The sequence below is a fragment of the Protopterus annectens genome, chromosome 5.part0, assembly GCF_019279795.1.
Source record: "Protopterus annectens isolate FY-2018-M chromosome 5.part0, PAN1.0, whole genome shotgun sequence".
NCBI classification, from domain to species: Eukaryota; Metazoa; Chordata; order Ceratodontiformes; family Protopteridae; genus Protopterus; species Protopterus annectens.
The window spans coordinates 1,427,923,716-1,427,946,934 of record NC_056735.1 but is presented as its reverse complement, the minus strand read 5'-3'; the positions used below and the strand labels follow the sequence as shown (position 1 = coordinate 1,427,946,934).

Here is a 23,219-nt window from a genome sequence, read left to right as displayed (position 1 = left end):
AAGAATCAGGGAAACAGACAAAAATAATGGGTGGGCTCATTAGGGGCATATTCTAAATACCATCCTTATATACTTAGAAAGTTGCTAAAATAACAGATTTTGCAAGTACATTTGCTTGCATTATGAAAACCTGAAGGGTAACTCACTGTGTGACACTAGTTCCATTCACTTCTTTTTGTATCATTTACCATATTTGTAGAAATTTTGCATAAACAAGTAAATTCCAGTAACAATATCCATCATCTTGGACCGTCTTGGACAACACCAGAATGGCATTATGCATTCAGACCACATGATGAAGGCTAAGATATATTGCCCCTGCAAGGTGTGGAACTAAGAACTACCACCCACCCTGGAAGGTATTATTTCCTTCAAATCTACGCTACATGTACTATTCATTTGCACTTGCAACTATATTTATATAAAATATATGTTAACATTGCCAGCACTCAAATAAATACAAAACTGACAATTTTAGTTCGTTATGTCATCACAACATACTGGTTTCAAAGATTCTTCAGTGTCATTTAACCACAAGTTTGATTTAAATATTCTAATGGATCATGTTATCAGCATTCAAAAATTAGCATTCAACAGCACAATACAGTCAGAAAAAGATTAACCTACCCAAGAAAACATCACCAACCTTATCACAGAATATTTATGTGCCTTATAAAACAATTAAAACACCAAACTATGTCTCTAAATAAATATAGCAACTTCAAATGCACATACTAACCTGCCTGTCTTATACAATTAAATGGATATAAAAATATATATTATTCATGTTTGGAGGGTAGAGAGCCCCTAGTGTTGCAGTCCAGCATTTTTCTTTAGAATCAAGAATATGATATTTTTGTGCAAACCCTCAGATGGTAAAAATAATCAGTGTTTTTGGGGGTGCATAGTTTCTTTGGCCAGGGAACAGATATTTTAGTCTGATTTAGCTGCAGCACTAAGTATGTTATCTCGTACTCCACAGAGGTTAGTAAAGATTCTTACCTAGACTTTTATGAAGAGTTAACAGGTTCCTTATAGGGAGAAATAAATCGTGCTAGAATTATGGTCTAAAGGTAATTGCCAAAAAATGCATCATCATATCATATGTTTAAAATGGTCTGAAAGGGCAGTTACCCTAGTACTAACCAATAAACCTAGAAAAAGAACAATAAATGTTTTTGTGGTTTGATTTCTTTTCTGTTAATGTATGTCTACCTATGTAGTTATTTATAATGTGATTTAATAAAGATGTTTACAAAAAAGGACCAAAGGCAAAGCAGACACTTAAGAAATTGACACACAAAGGTGGCCTCAATATCCAGACCACAGGAGACACCGACAAATCTGTTAACATTAACATTGACATCTGCTGGTTTAAGCTCAACCTCACTGGGACTGGTGCCTGAAGAGGGGTCAGTGAGAACTGCTTCTGTCTGCTCTAGTACCAGATGGGAAAGACATAAGAGACATACTTTGCTAAATATTAACCATCAGTTTCATCAAATTTTCATAGCCAAACTACAGGAGGAATGGATTATCATCTTAAAGAAGTCTGCCTCATTGCCTAGATCATGATTGAAAAGGGTCTTCGATCAGAGTATTTCTCCAGTTAACAAAAGGTAAATATCACTATGGCCAAGAAGCAAAAAGTATACATTTTTCAGATTATGATAATAAAAACACACTCAGGAAACTTGCCAACAGAACTTCAACAACTATTTCGGAAACACCTGTAAGAGTATGCTGAAGTCAATTTTTCTTCCATTCAAGGCTTTTTAGGCTGAGGGCCTCGTTTCATGCTGAGCAACTTTATTTTTCCTATTTCTAATGGTTATGGGAGTAAACAACTCACAAATACCACAAGCAGCCAAAGAAAGCTTTTCAGATGAGCAGTACATACAAAACAAGCATTTGCCTTGGGGTACAATTTTGTGATATAATTTACATTTTGTAAGCATTTTACTCTCCACACTTATTAAAAACTATACACTTGACATGGCATGCTTAAAGTGGCAACAATACAAAACAATTAGGGAAGAGGCCACAGGGACAAAAAGTAACTTATTGTTAAACTCAAGGTCACTTGCAAGGAACCCTGTGACAATGCCACTTCCAGTGGATGCCATGCATGCAAGGGAATTAGCAGGAAGGGAGACACAGATTATCATTCAAATTACCAAATCAGAAAAGGCATTTCAAAAATTGCTCCTCATACCTGGAAATTACTTCCCCTAGAAATCAGGCACTCTCAATATTACATAGCAAACTCACCCAGCAGTTTTTATCCACTAACTACTACGGATGTTAGGAGCAAGCGGCAAAATGTTCTTAGCAGCCTGTCACACTACAGTACTGATATATGTCCAAATACCTCTCTGATGACTATATCAACATAACAACTTCCAAGACAGCAAAACTAAAGTAAAGGTGATGCGAGCAGACTATATCAACATTTATTTTATCATGTATTTTTCTTCTTTCCTGTCGTTTCTTCTTCTCATAAACCAAAATTGTTAGTCCTTCTCTAACAATTATGTGCACTATGTTATGACTCAAAACATAACTAATTATACACAAAACGTAAACGGAAAATTACTTCCAGCTAAAACTTATGAGATACATTTTTTCAATGTCACTTATATGTTTTCTGCACTGCAGTTATTACTGTATAATGTACTGTCATTGTTTTGTCTACAGCTGGGGTCATGACTAGGTAAGACCATACACTAGATCACCAACCCAGTTAAATGTGGCATATTCAATGGAACTGATGATCATTTTCCTGCAAATTATAAAAATTGTTATAGCTATATGGGAAAGCATACTTCCCCTGAAGAAAATGCGTATGACAGAAACAAGTACATTTCTATATTTCTGTAATGCAGTTTTATTTTTAATCATTGTCCTGTTGATTTTAACTTATCACTATAGATCTATTTACTAATACATATAGCTACCACAGATGAAAATACACTTTTTGTAGGAAAAACATCTGTGAACTCTGCAATGCTGGTTAGTTTATTGTTTACACTGTAATTACATGAATATAAAAACTTTCATCTATATTTATTTTAATTTCAGTTTACCGTCCACATGACTCTGATCAAGCTGCCTCATTTAAAGTTAGGCTTTAAACCAAGCTAGAAGTGATGAGCAATAAAGTCAGACCAGAGAGCTAGGTTTGCAGTGACGCAGACTGTCTTCCTCAGACACAAATTCACATAATCTGTGTACAAGAACAACATGCGATACACTACACACTCACTAATACAAAGAAAAATTGTGGAAGACCAAAGACATCCTTAAAAAGTCCCTCCAAACCACCTCCCTAAAGTAAGAGATCCTTACTTATCTTGAAGAGATGCTTTCAGTTGTCTTTATTTCTGTTTTCAAACAATATGCCAGCCTTTTACAGCTTATCCCCTCCCTCTTTCCAATACCTGGCCTTCAAAAACTAGAAAGGGCTTTTCATTGACTTTCAGCCACACGTCCTGTTTTTCTTTCTTGCTCATACTTACCCTTCCTTGAGTTTTCACCAATCATACCTTTTCTGGTAAATGTTAGGTACAATATAAAAAGACTTGCTCTACAGTGTTGGATATGCCAATGGATGAAGATTTAAATAACAGTATTACACTAGAACAACTCACATAGTATAATCTGCTGAAACAAAATTAACTGTTTTGCTAAAATTGAGATAAATATGAAATTCTTATTAATAAAATGCATGTACTGACCTGTATTTCAATGTGACGAGGATTGTCAATAAATTTTTCTATTAAAAGTCGATCATCACCAAAACTTGATGCAGCTTCTTGTGAAGAAAACTTAAAACCTTCTCTGTGTAAACAAAACATAAAGAAAAATATGTATGTTATAAAAATGTTGAGTTGAGATTTACATCATTAGTGATTGCCAAAGCTCACCAGGGACATTCTTATCATCTCAGTAAACAAAAAAATGGTCTAATGATTCAAGTTAGACTACTGCAATCATAAAGTTTAGTAACATTTGGCCCACTTAAAGCTGTGATTAGTACTACATTCATAGTAAAAAAAGAACGGCAAAACAAAATTCATACGAGACTAGTGACATTCAAACTAAAAAAAATTATGCAAGTACTTGCCATGTTGGCTAATATTTAAGAGGATTTGTGACAGTTTATATTTATTTAGAGGGCTCTCTTGCATCCTCTATCTCTTGTGCTCAAGAAGAATGCTGAAACTCCTGCTTTCTCTGTCATCGATTTTCAGAAGCATGTGCCACAAATCTGCACAAGCTATTATGCTATTCACTAAATCCAGGAAATTACAATTAGCCAGACAGTAACAATTTATGATCCCAACTGAAAATAAGTGAACACACCTATGAGACAAAGAATCATGAATACAAAAAAATTAGATTTGCAGGCTTAGCAGGGCATCCATCCTCAAAGCCGTTGCATAGGCTATGGAAAAAACAAGAGGATGCTAGCAGGGTTAAATGTAGACCCTAAAGAAGGCCATCTTGAAAGTCAAGTGACGTGATAAGCATTCACTTGTCTTTTATATATTACTTCAAGAAACATGTTCAGTGAATGGACGATAGAAGGAATCCCAAGCAGTATATGAAACATCTTCTCAGATAGATGAGACTCAGAGCAACCATCATCATCAAGGACTCAGCTGTCTCCCTTAAAACTTTCCAAGTCACATTAGAAATGACAGTCAAAAATATTTGTAGTTTTTTTCTCTGCCACAGTCCCATGAACATCACTGTCTCACAATACAAAAAGTAACCTGGCTGCCTATTAGTGTTCATGACACTCTCATTTTTGCCTTCCTAACCTTTAAAAGGTTAAACCTTGAATACTACTTCCTTTGCATTGGTTTGCCAGATTTAGACATAGTACATTTGCCATGAGAAATGACAGTAACAGTTCTCTCAGGTAAAAAAGACCTGGTTTTGCCTAGGCTCTGACCAAGAAAACATTTTGGGGAATTTCTCCACTTACATGGAACCAGTTACAATAACAAATCAGAGATGTCTAAGTTTCATGATCACTTAATATATACAAATGATAATGATACAGAGAAAATGGTTTGACTTTGTTGTATGAAATAATAACAGTAATCATACAGTATCAAAAACATTTTCACCTGCCTTATGCAGCAGTTATACATTGATTAGTGATCTCTGTGGACTAGCGGGTAGTTACAGATTAAATGTTTCAACTGTTAATGTGTGTTATTGCAAGCTCCATGTGTATTTGTTTACCTGCAGTACATGTACGCTTTTGACTTGTGTATGTCAAAAACCCAGTGTTAACTGACTGACTGATAGCAAAATGAATTTGTCTGTAATTACTGTACCTATGGGCCTGAGGTTATGGCTGAAAGGGGTCCACAGAACATTCATTTATCCCAGATAAATAACAGGTGCAACTGATGTGTCTGTAGCAAAGCAGAATGTGGTCAACCACAAGCCTAAGAATTCACAGTAGTGTGACGACACATAAATGGGATAATCAGACATGAAACTTACACAAACGTAAAATGGTTTGTAAGTATCTAGTTTCCACCACTGACAGCAAGATTCATTGTAGATACATTAACAGTTAAATGGTTCTCCTTCGGCCAGGCTGCCAGCTGCTCTTAATTGTTGCTTTCTTTTTGAGCCCTTCATACAAATTAAGAAACAAACTTATTAGCAAAGACTATAAACACCAGTTCTGGTTGTAAATATCACTGGAGCACAAAGGAAAACAAAGGATTAAGAGACTGTACAGAACTTGTCCCTATGACTTTTATATTTCTTATAGGTAGCTACTAAGCATGCAATACAGGTGACCATTGGTCAAGCAAAATTTGCCTGTTATCACAGAATACTCAGAAAAATCTCCAAACAAGACTTTGTTAAGCAAAACTTTCTCCAAATATGAGCAGACCTGATTAGTTATGTTTAATGGGGCATGCAATAAGCCAAATGAAAATTTGGCAGTTCATAAAATCTTGAAAAAATAATTTCTCTTAACATGATTTAAAAATACACTAGCACCCAACAACTTCAACAATACAAACACAGCCATATCTGATCAAGGGGACCACCCTTAACATTTATAATTCAAAGTCAAGGTCACAACACCCAAGTACAACAGGAATATATTCTTTCACTTACATTTACTCCCATGCAATAAAAATGATTGCCAATATGTTCCGTGGACCATTTTCAACAAATAAGGATGCTGTGAGCTGATCTAGGTTGGTCCATCCCTGTTACACTTCCATAAATGAAAACCTGCTAAAGTCAAATATTATTTTAATCTTTACTTAATTCAGAAGGATATCATTTTAATCATTGTTTGACACCTGCCTTAAATTATCACTTAAGGCATAGGCAAGTATACATTATTATAAATGGAAACAAACCATAATAAAATGTTTCCAGTTACATATAATGTAAATCCCATAATTTTTTATAACTATCATCAGTCCAACAATCCATACATTGCTCAATTCCTGCCTTCCCTTAAACTTCATTCCTCCTCCAGAATATTAGCATGTATGTATTTTTCCCACAATTTCCATTTACTTCGATGTCATGTATTCCTTCCAGTTATATCATCTATTTTACAATATTCAATACTTCAAATGCAGTTGGTTACATTTTGATTTCTCTTTTCTAGTGATTGCTTTTTTGGCAACCACCAGAATTAAACTTAACAATGTCTTACCATATCTAGGTAATTCAGATCCTCTGTCCCAGCTTAAAATAATTATTTCCTTACTTACAGCCATTAGCTCACTCAGTATTTCTGTCAGAGTACCTGTAGGAAATGCTTACAATCTGCTAGCACATTATACTCCAAAACATGTTCCCATTTCTCTTCCTTTACCATCACATCTCCCAACATTTGCTATCTACTGGAGTAAAAATGTTTTTGAAGTCTGCTTAGGGTATTAAAATATCTATGTAAACACTTTCAAGCAAATATCCTAAACATTCCAGACTTTGTTGCATAATTGGGAGCCAAATACAAGTCCTTCCATTGGTCTATGTTAAATTGCTTTTCAAGAATCTCTTCCCAATCTTATCTACCCTCCTCTGATTAATTATTATAGTTATCATGCAATATTTCATGCGTCCTACTAATTATCCCTTTTTCACAGCCTCCTTTATAGACTCAGCTAAAAACTCAAACAGAGCAGGTCTGTCACTTAAGATATCCCTATCCATTTCTCTTTGTCTATACTCTGATATCAATCCTGAAAGGGAAGGCAATCACAAAGCTGCAAATTCAAATGTTTTCTTGGTCTCATCCCTCTCTATTACTTTTCCCTCTCTATTTGTTCCTAATACCTTAGTTCTTTTGCCAGTTTTCTCCAGTAAATTCCAGCCCACTCTTGTCTATTTTCTGTATCCTTACTTGCAGTCATACCTCTTGGCACAGTCTTCTTTCTCCACCCTCACGTTGGTTTGGATTTTAGAAAATACTTTTTGCTTAATCACAAATACAATATTCTGTATGGTGATTATTCTTCTTTTTAGGGATCTGCATCCAAAATCCCACTCTCTCTATTTCTTGAACTTTCACCTGCTCAATCATCATCCCTTTTCATTTTGAATTATAACCTTCTACTTGTGTTATGTACATGGGCCTTAACTGTGTAGCACACTGAACTATCCCTTCAAGTCATGCAATCTTAAACCAACTTGTTCTATTAAAAGAATCAGCTGATCCCACTTAACTCGTGCCCTATTCCTCTCACAGATAAATTCCTTCACCTGTTACTTACTGTCCACAACATCTCCAGCTGATAAAATATGTCTGACCAGTATGCAAAACTAAGGGGACTAAAACATTTTTACTGCTCATGTCTTACTAACCATAATCAAGATCTTCCAGTTTCCCAGTTCTTGTATTATCTTTTAAGTCACTTCATCTTATCATGTCCCCATCAATATGGGTATTGCCGAATCAGTTCATGTGTGGGTACATAATTTACATCAACAGCCTTTCTTTTATCTTCATTACTTTTATATCCAAAAAGATTTGAAACTGTCTCAATATGTTCCAGCACTGAGATGCCTTTCTCTGGATTTACCAAGTACAAAATAATATCTGCAAATAAAGTAAACTTTAATTGATTACTGTACCAATTATATCCTTGTATTTCTGCTTCCCTTATTTTCATTGCCAATGGCTCTAAATATAAAGCAAATAAAGGAGTAAAAGGACGCCCCTACCTGGTTCCTCTTTTCAAACACAACTTATCAGAGAGGAGCCCTCACACTATAATTCTCACCTCCAATCATATTTAATCTTATTATTTTATTAGAGAATATAAATGCTTCCATTGCCCTTATCATAAAATCCCAGTTTACTCTGTCGAATGCTTCCTCTTCATCAATTCGCACCAACAACAGTTAAATTTTCTTACATTCGGTTTCCCTCTGGATCATCACTGCTCTATTACTGTTGCGAAATGTTTGCCTCCCCTCCACAACCACACTGATCCATATCTATCAATACTGGCGACAACTTTGCCTTTTTTTAACTAGCATAAATACTTTATAATCATGGCTTAAAAATGAAACAGGTCAATATGAATCTGGGTCTCATTGGTCATTGCCATCTTTAGGTAATACAGCCACCACAGTTTTCTTCCAAGATGCTGGTGCTTCCCCCTCCTTTCAAAATGCTGTTAAACAAAATTTTCTACATTTCAACTTTCTCCCATCCTAACTTCTAAACTTCCTCAGGAATACCACCTGTTCCTGCACACTATCCTGAAGAATGATTACATATCACTGTTTTTATCCCATCTCCTCCTATATTAACTGCTATTTGTTGATCCTGTCCTGCCTCTAACCTTGCATAATTAAATATTACATAAATATTTCCATTTGTGCTCTTTATTGATTTCCATATTTCTCTGCTTTATGCAAATGTTCTTAACATTTCTGAAATATTTCTAATATCTCTACATGATTTCTGGTTATTTTTCTTGTTACGGGGTCCCTATGTTTGGCAAACAACCCATTATACTTTCTACTTTTAAGTTGTGCTAAAAGGATTTGTGCAGTAGAGTTATTAAAAAATAGCTGCTTAACAGCAAATTTTCTAAACTCATGCATACTATCCAGATAATCCTTTATTTTTCACACTCTGCATGTGTACTTCTTGTTGTATAAGACTCCCCTTATTCTTCAATAGTTTAACCTTTGTCAAGTCCCTCTAATTCATCTTGCTTCTTAGTTGTTTCTCTTTCTCTTATTTCTATCTTATTTTTAAACTCTTCCTATTACTTTTTAATCATATCTCTTTCTCTTATTTTTAAACTCTTTTTTTCATTTTATCCCAGTCACTAGCTATAACTTCTGAAAATATTTCTATCTTCCCTAATAAAGCTCAAATAATTTCCACTACCCAGTCCTTAAATTCCTTTTTTTTAACAGATAGGTAGGAAAGCACCAGTGTCTCATTTTATTTCATTACCCTGCATTTTTATCTTAGTTTTTACTGGTAAATAGTTACTAGATGTACACAGAACCTTTCAATTAAGTCCATATGATCATGAGAAATATAACTTCTATTTAGTCTAGTTCAGCTGTTGTACCTTGAGGAATAATGTGTAAATTCTATCAAAGTTCCTACTACTGAATTTACATCTCTGACACCAAATATTTACATTAATTTCTTGAAAAGTCTACCCTCTTTTGCTATATTTTCCCTTCTAGGTCCCCATGATGAAGCCACACTACTGCAAATCAAGCTAGAATCCCTACCTATAAGTAATACTCCTCTATTGAAAGCTGATTATTTTCCCCACATTTTCTTAAGCTCTATAATAGCAGTTTTTGGTGAAATATAAATACATGCCAGCACAATCTTCCTACCTTGTAAACACCACTTAAGTACCACAAATCTACCATTATTGTCTTTTTCCCCTCTTCTATCAATATTGGAGCCCTTCTAGCAAGTAGTATAATTGCTCCCCTTTTCCTTTGTCCTGATATTCTGCAGAAATCCTTTGTCAAATTCACATGCTCATTTCTTTCCAAATGTGTCATCTGCAGTACTGCTGTTTTCACTCTGCATTTCTTAATACAATTCTATAGACTTTCCTTTTATCTACACCTATTGGGGCATTTAAATTCCAAGATAATATGGCTAGCATAGCCATTATTATACAAAAGTTGTTTCCAGCTAATATACATGACAGTACTTTTGAATGTGTACTTCAAACCTTTCTGTTACATGGACACATAGTAATGTTTGGCAGGCTGGTCTTTTATGCAGTTGCTTCTATCTGAACTTATGGCACATTTTGTCAAAACTTTTTGTTTTAATGAAAACTCTCAAACAAAAAGCAGAATAGATTTTCAGAACACCCCATCCTCTATTAACTAAAAAAATAAACAAAACTATGCATACCTTCAAAAAATGAAGTTTAACCATCCAAACAGGAATAGTTGCCCCAAATCGACAGTCGCACCCACAGACATTACCTAACCTAAAATTAAAGTTACCTTTGCTCAAATGCATGCTAAAACCTGTGTCCCCACTTACACTAATTACTGTCTACTTCTTATCTCTATCCCCCTCCCAGATGTGAAAAACAGCTTGCATGCCTTCAGAAAACATTAACGTTTAGCCCCAAGAAAAAGTGCACTGGCTACCTTTAAACAAAATTAAATGGTACAGTGTTCTATTAAAAACATTAAAGTATTAAGACTATCTCTTATACTCTCTCATTTTCTCTCTCGTGTCCAGTGCCTTTCAAGACATACGGCAAAAAGCACTTTTCAGCACTCCTTGCTTCTGTAGCAGTTAAGGATTTTACTGGATCAGGTTGCTAGCCAAAGGCCCAACCCTCCTTGGAGGATATACCACACACACACACACACACGTACATGCACACGCACACGCAAACACACACACACACCTAGGGCCAATTTAGAGTGTCCAATCCACCTACTGCATCTCTTTGGAATGTGGGAGGAAACGGGAGCACATGGAGGAAATCCACATGAACACAGGGAGGACATGCAGACTCTGCACAGAAGGCATGCCAGTGAGAATTGAACCAGAGAACCTCTTGATGTGAGGCGACACTAACCACTGCACTGACCATCTCTTATTCACTTCTCATAATTTCAAACTTTATTTTTCACTGAACTGCTTGCCATTATATCATTAAGTTTTTCATTCCCCTCAGCAAAGAATGCTCAGAACTCTCAAGATTAAATTACTTGGACCTGCAGACAGCTCATCTATATGTAAAAGTATGAATCTTTGTAAATTTCTCTCAGAACAAAATGTACAGCTGCCATCATCTGCAAGCTTACTGACTCCCACTGAACATTTGGAATGGAAAAAAACAAGCTAACATCTTTGCAGATGGAAGAAACTTAGCAATTTTTCATGACTTTCATTATTTTGTCTTCGTGTTCAAACCTACTTGCTTACAAAAAAAAATTGCTTAGAGCTGTATCCAAGGGCATTAATCTAGACATTCACCCCTGTAAAAAAATAAAATAAAAATATCTTAATTCTACATATAATATAAACAGTACACTTTTGCACCCTACCCCAGCCTTTTGAGATCACAGCATACTAATGTCTTTCGGCTTTTCCCAGTTAGGGGTTGCCACAGCAGAACTCTGGTCCACTAATAATAGTCAGTGGATTTTTATGGTGCCGAGGTGCCAGCCCGACACCCAACCTTCAAAGAAGACACACCCATTCACGCACGCACCTACCTGCATGTCTTTAAACGTCACTCGACCATGGAGAGGACATGCAGACTCCACATAGAAGGCGCTCTAGCTAAGAATCGAACTGGAGAATCTCTTGCCAGTAACTGAATTTTACCAAAAAATATTTTCAATGGCACTTCTTTTTCTTAGTTTCTGTGTTCACACTGGGAGAGCTGAAGTTATGCTGTTGATCGGTGTGCAGCCATCTTGGAAAAGTTCTTCATGGCTTACATTTTTGACATTTATTCATGGCTGTGGAGGTTTTGAAACTGTAACATTAGACATTTTTTTAATCTGGTACTCATCATTCAACATTCAGCATGCTTGGAATGTTGTTTCAGTGTTGGTTTAACAATGCTTTCAGGCTGCAGCATATACGATTTCTGCTACAGTGTTGCCGTTTTAGTTCTTGGGATTGTTTTCAAGATATTTTGCCCGCAACATTTCAAAATGCTTGGCTTAAATAAATGTAAACTTCTTTGATGATTTTTGTATTTAGGACTACTGTTACAGGCTCCAGAACTATAGTAAAATGTTAAAGGGTTACAACACTTAACCATTAACAGATTACCAGCATGTTTGGTCCACAGTGATCTTCAGCTACAGCCTTTGTTTTATCTTATTTGATATCCTGAAAAGACTTGAAACTTAAAATGCTCCAAGACACTGAGATGTCATTTTATGGATTTAACAAGTGCAAAATAGTATTATCTCCAATTATAGCTAACATTTCTTGAGTACAACCAATTACATCCTTGAATTTGTGAAATTCTTATTTTCTTTGTCAGTGGCCCTACATATAAAGCAAATAATAGTTGGGAAAGAGAACCCACCTGCCTGGTTCCTCTGTTCAAAAACAGCCTACCAGAGATGAAGTATCCCACCATAATTTTTGCCTCCAACCCATCATATACCCTCCTTATTGACCCTATTACTCTATCAGGGAATACAAATGCTGCCATAGCCCTCCTCACAAAACCCAGGCTATCAAATGTTTTCTTTCCATCAAGACCCACCAACAATAGTGTTGTTTTCTTATACCTTTCTTCTCTGTGGATCATCATTGTTCTATTAATGTTGTCAAATGTTTATCTCCCCTTCATAAAAACACATTCATTTATATCTATTAGCTTTGGTAACATATTTGCCATTCTCTTAGCTAATACAGATGGTAACAGATTTTAATCATGGTTTAAAACTGAAATGGGTCTAAATTAAGCTGGATCTGAAGGTCTTTACCCTCACTGGATAATACAGCTACCACATGTTTCTTCTAAGATTCTTGCACTTCTCGGACTGTTTTAAAATATGACTAAACAAACCCTTCCAAATGTTTATCACATTCTTCCCTCATAACTTTAAAATGCCACAGGAATACCATCTGCTCCTAGGGAATTCCTTTTTGACTGATTATACATCACCATTTTTATTTCATCTATTCCTCTCTTACTTATTAACTATTGAGCCTCATCATCCTCTAACTCTGCCATAAGTAAACCTCCCATAAACATTTACATTTATGCCTTTTCTCATTTCCCCATTCCTCTGCTTTAAACAAATTTTTGCAAAATGTCCAGAATACTTCTAACATCTCTATAGGACCTCAGGTTATTTTTCTTGCCACAGGCTTCCTAAGACTGGCAACAAGTCATTCTAATTTCTGTTTTCTATGTCAACATGCTAAAATGCTTCTGCACTCAAGTTATCAAAAAAATCTTGCAAATCACCAACCTTTCTAAAGCAATGCATATTATCCAAATGCTTCCTTAATTTTTCTTTAGCACTCTGCAGGTGCTCCTCTTCTTGCTCTTACAGATTCTCTTTCCTCTATAATACTTCAACCTTTGTCAAGTCCTCTGAATGATTCCTATTACTTCTTTCCCATACCCCTTTCTCTCTCTCTTAGCTTTACCATCCCATAAAACTCAATTTTCATTTTATCCTACTCAATGGTTATCCCTTTTGAAGTAATTTCTATCTTTCCTTATAACTCTTGAATTTACTACCCATTTCTTAAATTCCTCTCTTTTTAACAAGTAAATAGGAAATTGCCAAGGACTCATTTTTACAAAATTACTAGTTTGTACTGGTGCATGATCATATTGGATGGATGTCAAAGCTTTCAATTAACTACACATGCTTATAGGAATCATAATTATCTATCCATTCTAGCCCAGTTATTGCATCTTGGGGAATACTATCCAAATTCTGTCTGAATTCCTGTTCATGATATTGCATCTTAAACACAAAATATTCTCATATAATTCTTCAGAAATCTAACCCCTTTTGCTAAAATTTCCCTTCTAGATCCTCTCTACTGCAAATTGGGTTCCAGTCCATTCACATAAATAACAGTCCCTACTGAAAGCTTATTACATTTAACAAAGTTCTCCTAAGCTCATCATTAGTAGTTTTAGGTGGACTATAAGTATTGGAGAGCATAATTCTCCTTCTCTGCCAATAACCCCTTACTATCAGAAATCTACCATTATTGTCTTTTCCCTCATCCCCTAAAATTCTCAAAAACATTATTGCTCCACTTTTCTTTTGCCCCGATATTCTGCTGAATGCTCTTCCTGAAATCTTTTCCTGAATCAAATTCACATGGTCACTTCTATCCACATTTCTCTCCTGTAAAACTGCTATCTGCACCCTACTTTTCTTAATATAATTCATTACTATTCATTACTATTTGATTTGTGTTGATACTTGCACGGCCATTTACATTTGATGTTAATATTGACAAAGCAGCCATTCTGATAAAGAGCTATTACTCTCATACAGTATGCATCATAACTTTTGATTATATGATTTAACTTACAGTCAGATATACAATAATGTTTGGCAGGCTGATCTTATATGTAGTTGCTTCTTCTCATCTCTATTTGAGCCCATGTCACATTTTTCCAAACATCTATTTAATAAAACACTCAATAAACAAAACCTAAATACTTTTTCAACCCCCAACCCCTTTTAAGACAAATTATACTGGCTATCCTTAACTAAAAAATGTGTATTATTATAGTACTTGTATTGAAGTACTAAGGCTGCTGGAGAGACAATTACTTGTATAATTCATTCACTTCACACAGCTTCAAACTTCATTTATTTTTACTGAACTGCTTGCCAATTTCCCTTTAAAAGTTAAAAATACTGTATCTTGTAAATTTCACTTAAAACACACTGTTCAAACCATTCATAATTTACTGCTTGAACTTTCAGACTCATCTTCCAGAAAATAAAGCATTTGCTAAAGAACAAAACAGCTAGTAACTATGCAAATGTAGGATTGAACCCTTACAGATTTCATTCAGAACACACTGGTTTGACCTCTCATGAATAATTATTTACACCTATTTGGTCCTTGTATACAACTAATAGCAAGAACAAATGGAAAATAAAAAACACAATTTTTGAAAATGAAAGAACTACCATTTTCATAATTTTCTATCTTTTGTTTATCTTCTTGCTTTAAAAAGCATGTCCATAGCATAAATTAAGCAAATTAGTCTAGAAATTCACCTCTATAAAAATTAAAAATTATTAATTATCTTTAATTCTACATAAAATATGAGCAATTCACTTTTTCATCCTCCCTAAGCACTGAAAGATCACATTACACAAACTTTATATTGCTTCTTTTAAATGTTTATGCTGTAACATTGTAAAGCCTGAATACATTGCAGCTAAGAAAAGATACTTAATTTAATGATACAAGTATATACAGCAGTCACTGATAAAATTCCTTCACCTCACATATAAAATACCTCTGAATGCATGTTATACAGACCTGCTTTACAATATAACACACAAATTAAATTATGAACATTTTATGCAAACATTACTAAGAACAAAAGCTATTTTTCTTAGTTAATTCTAAATTCCAATCAGTATCATTCGAAGTATTAATGGCATAAAGCAGGGTTTAAGCTTTAGAATTCTCCCATTAATTTAACACAGTCAACATACATCTAGTCTCTTTCAGCCACTTCTTCTTGCATAAGTACAGTGCATGTTAATGGGATTTTTGCTTTATTGTTCTCCAATTTATTCACCAATTTCTCATGCAGGTCAATTTCTTGATCATCATAACCCACCAACATCAATCTCTGGTTCAAGTCCAAGGCACTTCTCATTCTTCAAGTCAGTTTTTTTTCCTGTCCCTTACATATTTTCCTTTGGAACAGTGAGGAATGTTTCACTGGCAAAACCTCTCAAAGGATTTTATTATTGACAGAAGACTGAAAAGCAGAGTCTTCTTCGCCTTGTTAGCGGATCAATTTTATTTCCTCTTTAGCCTGTTTTGCATCCAAAATGTCTTTGATTCTCTAGGGAAAAAGCATTCTGAAGCTAGCTGGATATAGTAACTTGAGTCTCATACCTTCCTCTCAACATTCCCTGTTTGCTCGGATAAACTTGATTCTCTTCTGCCTGGTGCCCAGTGAATAATCATTTTCCCTTCTGCCGCAGTTTTGCAAGGAGCAGCTCTTTCAGCTGGGATGACATCATCTGTACTAACAAAGGAATTGGCTGCTTTTTTCATGGCCAGATTTGGCACATACACACAATATGTCCTTAGAATTAAAAATGCTTCTGGGAAACAACAGTCTAGTGATTAATTTGTACTTTTGTAAAATTAATGCAGTCTATTCGTATCAACTTCTCTGGTACAGCAAAAAATCGCAGGTTTTCTAAAAGTGATCTGTTCTCTAACTCTACTATTTTTTTGAAACAGTTCTTCTAGGGAAGCCTCATGTTCAGCTAATATTTCCCTCATTTCATCCTCTAATTTCTGCAGTTTTAGCAGCTCATCTGAATAGCTCTTAATGCTTCATTTATTTTCCAGACTTTAGTTATTTGACTTTATATATTCCTTCAGTGTCTCACTTACTTTAAACACCTCTAAGTGTGTGATTTATTTTTTCCATTAAATTAGTGAAAATCATCTCCTGTACTAAAGCTGAAAGCTAAACTTTTTTTCTGAGCAGCTGCAAGGTTATTCCCAGGCATGACTTTTTACCTCCCTTTCTGGTTTAGTTTCTCTTACTTTTTCCAAAATTCTTTTTGCTGGCATCCAGGCAGTGAAATTACTAGTTTGCAACAGAATTTTATCCAAACTGACCGCTATTACTGACTTTTTTCTTTTAAGTAATTTCATAATTTTCACACTGGGAGAGTTCTAATCACAAAGCTGTTCAATGTAGCTATCTTGGAAGTAGAGATGCTAATTTTCTTGAACATGACCTTACAAATTTTCCCCCTACTACATCAATCCACTTTTTGCCCCCCCCTAAATCAAGTTGTACAATCTTGCTGTGACCTACTCCATGAAAATCTACTTTGCAGCACTTAATAGCACTTCTATATTTAGGGCTTACTTCACAAAAGCTGCTTATTACTCACTGTTCTTACTGATAATCACAAATGTCATAGCACCCCAGCAAACCTTATACTTGAGGATATTTTCTACTCCTCTGACCTTTCCAACATAAGCATAATGCAAGTTTAAAATTAAGTCCACATGATAAAACTGCCATATCAACAAACAGTGGAAGAAAAAGAAAAAGAAGAAGAAAAAAAACTCATGGCTTTTTCAATGTCCTCTTCATCATTACAAAAGGGATTAAAAACTGTTCAGTCCCTCAAACTTAACATTCAGAAATGCATAGCCAGCTATCAACTTAGGGTTGGGACTAATCTAAAAGACAATAATACACAATTCTTCAGCTATGTAAAGAAACTCAGACATTACCAACATTTGTACTTCTTTTTTTGACCTAAAGACAAAGTTAATATTCTTGCAGGGAAATTTTCCTCTTCTTCACCAAACCACCCCTTCCATCTGCCCCCTCTCCTCACGTTACACCTTCAAATCTCCCCACCCAAAATCACTCTGGACCAAATCTTTCTGGTACCTTCCAAAATTAAAAACACCAGTTCCATGTGTCCTCACCCCTCTTCATTCTCAGCCTATCCATTGGTTATATCCTCAATGTGTGGAGGGCACCTGTTGTGTTGCACTTACATACCCATTTTGAACTTGAGAATTACAGGCATATTAGTCTCACTGGTAGTACTTGCACAGCTATGGAACACATTATAGCTAAAATAATAAAACAATGATATAAGTGATTTTATGTCCCTGAAAACACGTTTGGCTTTGTGCAAGGCAGTTTGTGCCTGCTCAACCTGGACAAGCTTTCTGATAGGGTTTCAGAGGCGATGGGGTATAAAGCCCAAGCTGCCTACCTGGACCTTGTCAATAGCTTTGATACTACCCCTTATGCTGGGATTATTGGCAAGCTCTACTAACTCAGAAGGAAGAAAATCATGGCAAAAGTTAAGAGGTGCAGCACCCAGCAGAATAAAAGCACTCTCGCCAAATCAAACATTTCAGATGAAAAAAAAAATCTATCAGAGCCAAATTTTAGGTGAATCTGGCCTTCCAGGCCAAGGACAACCACAAGGCATTCTTTAGCTTTGTCCGCAACCTCAAAGGCAATACACAGTTGTGTGTAGAGCTAACTGTAAATGGAGCTACCTATACTGAGCCAGAAGATATAGCAAACCTACTGATGATAAATTCAGATCCAACTTTACCCCTCTCTCCCCCTCAACTTTCCCTCAGGAAATACCATCTAATATAACTCTCCCTGCTATCACTAGGGAACAAGTCCTTAATGCTCTCTCTAAGGCCAAGAACACTGCAACAATGGGCCCAGACAATATCCCAGGATGCCTTTTAAATAGCATGAAACATGATGTATCAGTGCCTCTGGAATTACTGTTCAACTATAGCCTCCAAACAGGATTTGTGCCACATGAATGAGGAACAGCAACAGTCATCCCTCAGCACAAAGATGGGCCATCTACAGACCCTGGAAATTACAGACCCATAAGTCTCACTAGTCTTATACATAAAGCCATGGAAAGAATTATCATGGAAATGACCAATAGTGATATAGTAAACCTCCAGACACTGGACCCAACCCAGTTTGGTTTCGTCAAGGGCAGATCATACCTACTTAACCTGGTGGACTTCTTTGAGAAAGTCACCAAAGCAACTGATGAGGGCAAAATGGTTCAAACTGCCTACCTTGACCTGGTCAAGGCATCTGACACAAAACCCCACTCTGGCATTGTTGACAAACTCAAAACATTGGGTACAAACTCATAGGTCACCTGGTGGATAGCCAACTGGCTCACAGACAGGACCCAGGAAGTTAGAATTGGGGAGTCCACCTCTACAAAGAGGCCAGTCACAACTGGAGTCTCTGAGGGATCAGTCCTTAGACCTCTCCTTTTTGGCATTTACTTCTCTGAAGTCAAGACCAATGTCAGTGGTCTTTGGCTGACTAAATTTGCAGATAACTGCAAATTAGGAGTCGGCAATGAATCCCACACTGACACAAATGTTCTCCAGGAGGGGCTGACACAGACAAACAATTGGTGTCAGAGCATTGGACTAAAACTAAATGGCAAGTAATGCATAACAGTATCCTTAGGGAAGTGATCCCACCCCTGGTAACTATCATATAGACAACACACCTCTTAGAGTTGACCCAGTAGTTAGAGACTTAGGGACACAAACAGATAGTAAACTAGCCTTTGACCATCAAATGTCTACAGTAGTGAGGAAATCATTCTATGTTGCACAACTTATAAACAAAGGTATGGCATCTAAGTCCAAGGACGTCACTCTTCCACTAGATTCGGCATTCATCAGACCTACCATTGAGTACAATGCCCCCTTTGGTATGTACCTAACCAGGCATATCCAACAACTGGAACGTCCACAGAGGTTCTTCACTAAAAGAATACAGGGCTTAAGTAAAATGTCCTATGCAGACTGCCTGAAGGCTCTCTCCCTGTATTCCATCTCCTACAGGCTTTTGAGGGGAGATCTATGCCTGACATATAGGGCATTGTCAGACCCCACTCTGATGGACCTCCTGCATGTTCGCAAAACACACAGCACCAGAATTACCCATTCTAAAGACTTAAACATTGCCTGTGATATAAACAGGACTGCTGGAGAGAGAGGTATGTATCCCAGAGATTATCCCTTCTCTGGAGTAGGCTCCCCATCCATGTGAAGCAGAGTTCCTTCCTAACCCATTTCAAATGAAACCAGGACAATTGGATGGGGAACAGGAAATTCACCCCTGGTTTGGCACCTATGTATCTAATGGACAGAGGCAACCTGTAAAATGGTTCAGCTCCCTGGCCCTAGCTTGTAAACGCTTCATCTCCCAAGTCCCTGCTTACACTTATCAAGGGTATCAGAACTTGTTAGAGATTTAAGATACATGGCTACACTTAAAGAGGCCATTGTGGTCATTAGCCTTGTAAACACCTATGAATATTAACCATACAAAATTCAATGGATAGGTAATTAGCCATCTGTGTACACAGACAACCCTCTACTACTACCACCTAGGAACAAAATATGTCAGAGATGCAATTACATTAAGAACCTAGAATCCATGCTGTCTCAGTCACAAGCCAATACATCTGATACTAAGAAGGTTGTGTGTGTAAACACGACAAACACCACACCTCGAACACCACCTACACCTGTACGACACACTCCTACACATGCAAAGGCTCTCAACAAAAACAAACCTAAACAAAAGAGACCTCTGAAGCAAAAATACACACGCACATCACAATTCACAGCACCAAGCACCATAAATAGTACACACACCTGTGTCTCACAGCCTCTAAGGCCTAGCCACAAACTCACCATACTAATCATAGGATACTCTATTGTGAGACACACAGATGTGTCCCTCACCAGGCTAGACAAGTAGAAAGTCACTGTAAGTTGCTTGTCAGGTGCTAGAATCTGCCATATCATGCATGCACTCAAGTCTCTTAACAACAGGTACTGTTATGACTCTGTCATAGTCCATCTTAACAACAGGTACTGTTATGACTCTGTCATAGTCCATGTTGGTGTGAATGACTTGAGATATACCTCTGTGGACTATATGAAGAGAGACATGACTGAGCTCGCTGAATGTGTGTCCCAGGCAGGTATGTCCCCAGCCTTAAGAAGCATTCTACCATCACCTAGATTGACGACTCAATACAAACAGAAAATGATTGACTTTAACAATTAGCTTAGTTTCTGGTGTCATTCCAGGGAGATCCAGTACCCGACAGCCTGGGAGGACATGACTGACAGACCACGATGCTTTGTCAGAGATGGCCTTCATCTGTCTCCCCTGGACTTCTGGCAAAGGCTCTTGTCTCCCCATAATGCCTTTTTTAGGCAAAGCAATGAGCACAAAATTACCAACATGAAAAATTCTTCTAAATAAAATTTAAATGTCATGCTGCTAAATGCTAGAACTCTTAGCATGAAACTGCACTCACTGCAAGCATTCCTCACCCTGGAGGATGCCAACATGTGCAGTCACTGATACCCGGATCAAAGCTGCGGAGAGCATCCCAGCCTTAACCAGGTTACTCTTCCTACCATACTTTCAGACCCCAAATGGAGGGCTATAAAGCCAAAGGAGGTGGAGTTTCAATAATTATAGACATACACACCTCCAGGCTGGTCAAAAGGTATGATGCACAGGAGACACTCCAAGTGCAGTTAACTGTTGACAAAACACCTATTCAAATCATAGCTAGCTACAGACCCCCCAAACATGACTCAGGATACCTACTCCACCGATCTGGACTTGAATCCATCAAGATAAAATCTTCTACCCTGTTCCTGGGCGACTTTAACTACCCAACTATAGAGTGGAAGACCTATTCTAGGCCAAACATGAACACCCAGATATTCCTTGACTTCGTCAATGCCAATGCATTGGATCAGCTGGTCGACACCCCCATGAGAGGTGAAAATATCCTGGACCTGGTACTAACTAACATGAGTAACCAATGTAACACCCCTACAGTGTCATCCTCCTTGGTAAGATCCGATCACAAAGTGATCACTTTCAAAGTCACCATCTCCCCTGATCCCCTCCTCCTTGTCAGGATCAAACAAAAAAGTTTCCAAAACTGACTACAATCTCCTGAGAGCATGTATAAGCAGCTTCACAGCCACCACCCCTTCAATTGGAACTAGCACTAATGTCCAAGCCTACTCTAAAAAAATAAATGAGCACCTGCATAGCTGTATGGACTCAGCAATACCTGACAGAACCAAATCATCTTCAACAAGGAAGAGTAAACCTGTCTGGTAGACAGCAGCAACAAACAAACTCTATATTAAAAGGAAAAGATTGCTGTCCAGGACCAAGAAGGAGCAGGTGCTGAGTTGGAAGCAATCTCATTGGTGAAATCCTCTAAGGCAAACTTTGAGTCCAAATTGGCCAAATCCACTAAGGACAATCACAAGGCCTTCTTTACATATGTCTGCAATCTCAAAGGTAACACTCAAATCTGCTCTGAAATGGTGGCCAAGAACACCACATACACAAACACCGTAGATATAGCCAACCTGCTGCAGAAAGATTCAGTGAAAACTTCAGCCCGCTGTCCCACTCCATCAGTAAACAAGGACGTCACCAGCACCTGACCCCTCCCCTCATCACCAGAGAGCAGGTCTTGAAGTCCCTCTCAAAAGCAAAAAATACAGTCTCCATGAGACTCAACAATATCTCTGGGTGCATCCTACATGAACTTAGGTATAAGCTCTCCACTCCATTAGGCACCCTATTCAACCAAAGACTTAGCAATGGCTTCATCCCAGCCGAATGGAGGACAGCCACTGTTATCCCTCTACACAAAGGTGGAGCATCCACTGACAAAGGCAATTGCAGGCCCATCAACCTTACTAGCCTGATTTGCAAGGCCATGGAATGCATTATCATGGACCTTATAAACAAGGATATTGGCAACCTCCAAATGCTTGACCCTACACAGTTTGGTTTTGTTAAAGGGAAAATCATGCCTATTAAACTTGGTCAACTTCACTGAAACAGTCACCAAAGCCACTGACGATGGTAAGATGGTGCACATCGCCTACTTTGACCTAGTCAAAGCCTTCAACACTATTCCCCACTCGGGCGTAATAGATAAAACTCTCCCAGCTAGGCAGAAACCTGTATGTTACCAGATGGGTAACTAACTGGCTCACTGCCACCTCTAGTAGTAGACCCGTAATGAGTGGTGAAACCCAAGGATCAGTCTTGGGGCCTCTACTGTTTGGGATACACTTTTCTGAGGTGCAAACCAAAATCAGTGGTCTGTGGCTGACCAAGTTTGTGGATGACTGCAAGCTGAGCGCTGCCTTAAATTCCCCTAATGATGTGAACATCCTCCAAGAGGGCTTTACCCAAACTAATGACTGGTGCCAGAAGCAAGGCCTCAAACTGAATGCTAAGAAATGCATCATTATCCTCTTTGGGGAAAATGGTGTCCCCTCTAATTATCACATTAATAACAATGTACTAAGCAGTTGTGAGGGACTTGCACACCCAGTTTGATAGCAACCTGACTTTTGGCCATCA

The 23,219-nt window shown here is 37.3% G+C and overlaps 1 protein-coding gene across 2 annotated transcripts in view; it reads right to left on the bottom strand.

Moving 5' to 3' along the window:
• PCCA (propionyl-CoA carboxylase subunit alpha) overlaps positions 1-23,219 on the bottom strand; it is a 4,227,722-nt gene that overhangs the window by 2,288,577 nt on the left and 1,915,926 nt on the right. For both annotated transcript variants that reach the window (XM_044071233.1, XM_044071234.1), the window contains one exon: positions 3,738-3,840. In XM_044071233.1, coding sequence (XP_043927168.1) covers positions 3,738-3,840 — 103 coding nt within the window. The remainder of the gene's footprint in view (positions 1-3,737; positions 3,841-23,219) is intronic.